The 3,532-nt window shown below is 43.9% G+C and overlaps 1 protein-coding gene across 1 annotated transcript in view; it reads right to left on the minus strand.

The window, feature by feature from the left end:
* Nucleotides 1–1,231, minus strand: part of LOC115376713 (coxsackievirus and adenovirus receptor homolog) — a 4,313-nt gene extending 3,082 nt beyond the window's left edge. The window contains exon 1 of the mRNA XM_030076477.1: nucleotides 1,094–1,231. Coding sequence (XP_029932337.1) covers nucleotides 1,094–1,166 — 73 coding nt within the window. The 5' untranslated portion in view covers nucleotides 1,167–1,231. The remainder of the gene's footprint in view (nucleotides 1–1,093) is intronic.
* Nucleotides 1,232–3,532: the final 2,301 nt, after the last annotated feature.

The following is a 3,532-nucleotide window of genomic DNA, read 5'->3' on the forward strand; positions in this document are numbered from 1 at the left end:
ATAAACGGACAAGTTTGAATGACTTTTTAATTTTTTAAATTACAATAATCATCTGCTTAATTATTCTGTCAACTGTTACGGACAAATGTGTCATATAAACATGAATGAGGTACAACACATTTGATAGCACATTGGTGTTTCTGTGGTGTCTCTCCGACGTGATAAATATTAAACATGAAAAATGTATAACAAATAATCTGAGGCCACTGTAATGTGCAGAATGCGTTTTGCTGCAGCCTTTAAAGACACGTTTCACAGCGTGTCACGGCCTGTTCAGGACGGCCTCACTGAACTCACGTTCCGCGCGTCTGACACTGTTTTGCTTCTTTTTTGTCCACACGATTCCTCCTCAGGTGGAACAGGGGGAAGAATGGAGCGGATACGCCGCAGCTTGTATGCAACCGTAAACACACAGTAGGCGGTCAAGTAGAGCAACCTCCACTAGCAGAGCCGGAGACTGTAACACACACACACACACACACACACACACACGGCCGTAACTTCCATTGAGGACACCAACATCACGTCCTCTGTGTTTTTTCCAAGTGAAAAAAGAAGGTGATATAACTGACTGCAAATATACTTTGTGTGGGAAACCACTTGTGCCTCTACAGCGCAGTGCGTTAGGAAGTAGATCATCTTCTCGTAACTATACGATCTTTGGTCATCACAGTGGATTGTGGGTAGGCTGACTCAACAATAATAAGACGGAAATCTGCCACAGACCGCACTTTATTCCCACACCAGACAAACATCATCCGTAACATACAGTTAACGTTATGTTACAATGACGTTGGTTTCACTTGAATGAATTAACGTTAAGGTTGTCGGTATAATTACTGTTATATTTATAGTTCTATAGTCTCTGTGTGGACGGCGGCCATGTTACCCCACACTGACGGAGTCGCTGGGTGATGATTTTGTTGGTGGATGTTGACTGAATGGCCGCATGTCCTCCCTCTGCCTTCATCCCAACGCTGCCGCCCGAACACCAAATTTTGACATCGGCATTTGTAAAATCCTGGTTACAGCCCTGCACACACACACACACACACACACACACACACACACACACACACACACACACATTCACCTTCAGAGGAAGCAGCCAGGTGACAGATCAGGGAGCTCAGAGCCAGGAGGGACGCAGCGCTGAGAGAAGCCATGAGAGCGGAGATCTGCCTCTGTGTGTGTGTGTGTGTGTGTGTGTGTGTGTGTGTGTGTGTGTGTGTGTGTGTAAGGCTGTGTGTGTAAGGCTGTTTCCAGAACCTTCTCTTATATGGAGGGGCTCCTCTGGGTCACGTGATCCACAGGAAGCAGCTCTGGTGGTGCGTTCAGGTGCTCTCAGAGTTTGCAGTTTAATTCAGTTCCAGTGTAAAGTTTGTCCACAGCTTCTCCTTCAGTGTTTTCTCTTTGTTTTGATTCTGTTCCACATTGAACTGCAGATTAACACTGAACACACCAAACTGAGAAAGAACACAACTAAACACAAGGTTTTCACAATAAAACTGAAGAGGTGGGTCCAAACCTGACTGCTCATGAACAGAAAGAACTGGACTTGTATTGTACTGCACACACACACACACACACACACACACAGATCCCAGTTTAGAGTCTGAGGCTGAGTGACAGGGACTGTATTCATGATTTTTATTGAGCTGAAAGAATCTGTCGATGAAAAATATTTTCCAGCTCAGTGGAGGCACCACACAGCCACAGCTGTGTGAGGGCGCCCTCTGCAGGTTCAGAGTAGACCTGCAAGAATGAGAGAGAAAATAACTACAAACTTTTTTTTAAAGTAAAATCTTGTTGAAGGTCCGAGCTCAGCTTGTTGGTGATCTAAGAACTCAGAGACGTAAAAGCAGAGTTGGTTTTGTTTTCATGGGATGAGCATGTGTGTGTGTGTGTGTGTGTGTGTGTGTAACCATCTGTTTTCACTGTACACTACTCACAAAAAGTTAGGGATATTTGGCTTTTGGGTAAAATTTATGGAAAATATAAAAAGTTCACGCTACAGTGATATTATATCATGAAAGTAGGGCATTTAAGTAGAAGCATACACTGGTGATTTCCTCATCTCAAACAATTTCTTGAAACAAAAGCCAACAACAGTGGTGGGTATACCACAACAAAAAATGTCAGTGTCAATAACTTGTCATGTGCCCTTGAGCATCAATTACAGCTTGACAGCGACGTCTCATGCTGTTCACAAGTCGACTTATTGTCTGCTGAGGCATGGCATCCCACTCTTCTTGAAGGGCGGCCCTCAGGACATTGAGGTTCTGGGGTACAGAGCTCCGAGCCTCTACACGGCGACTCAGCTGATCCCATAGGTTTTCTATGGGATTCAGGTCTGAGAAAGTGCAGGCCACTCCATTTGAGGTACCCCAGTCTCCAGCAGCCGTTCTCTAATGATACGACCTCGATGAGCTGGAGCATCAAACACCTGATGTGAATTTTGCCGTTAAACTCCTTGTTAGAGAACAGCAACTTGTGCAAAAAGTACTGAAACATTGAACAGTTGGACATGTGCATTCAAAAGTTTACAGAAGGTCACATTAAGTTCACCTGTAAAGGTTAGAATGCATTTTAGGTTCATCCTGAAATTTCACCCGAAAGCCGAATATCCCTAACTTTTTGTGAGTTAGTGTATTTGTACATGCATGTCAATAACAGAAGTCTGTAGTGATGGAGGCTGGGATTCCTCCTCTGAAGTTTTTCTTGACTTTGCTGTAAATTCATTTATAATGTAAAACACTTTAACACTGTAATTTAAATTTTCTTTGTGATTCTTTGTGTGTGTGTGTGTGTGTGTGTGTGTGTGTGTGTGTGTGTCTGTGTGTGTGTGTGTGTGTTTTGTTGTTTGAGATAGAGAGAGCTCAGCTTGTGTGATAAAGCTGTGGAAGAGTTAAACATGTCTGAACAAGAGCAGAGGGGTTCACTATCACCCCAACCAAAAAGAACAACGACTGAACTAACAGAGAGAAACAAGACAGACTTTGTTTTTTTCCTGTTGATGTATGTAAGAGTGAGGGTGTGAGAGAAGTGTTGTATGGTTGAGGAGAGACAGTTCGAGGTGAACAAATAGGGTGTGGTAGCGACGCCATGTTGTGGCGCAGATAGAAAAATTGTTGTTGCGCAGTTAAAATTGCAAGTCAGACTTGAAAGAGCTGAAGGGAAGTGTGAGCTACTGAAGAGGACCACCTCCAGGCTCCACCCAGTCAAGTGTGATTGGTGTGACTGACCAGTGGGAATGAGAGAGGTTTACTTGGATGTTGTAGTACACTTGGCTTACAGTTTGGAACGTCACCTGGAAAGTACACAGACACAGAGCCCCGCCCCCCCCGTGCTCATTCCGAGCCCTGCACAGAGAAACTGTTTGTTTTTTTGTTTTTTTTTTATACCAGTTTAATATCAGTTTAAAGGTGCCAATAGAAAAGATGAGTATCGTGCCGACAGCCATGGTTGGGACCAAGCCCCCAGATCTGTTAAAACAAATTTCCGAAATTTCTGAGAAATGGGAAAAGCGGAC

This window comes from Myripristis murdjan, chromosome 18, assembly GCF_902150065.1.
Source record: "Myripristis murdjan chromosome 18, fMyrMur1.1, whole genome shotgun sequence".
NCBI lineage: Eukaryota > Metazoa > Chordata > Actinopteri > Holocentriformes > Holocentridae > Myripristis > Myripristis murdjan.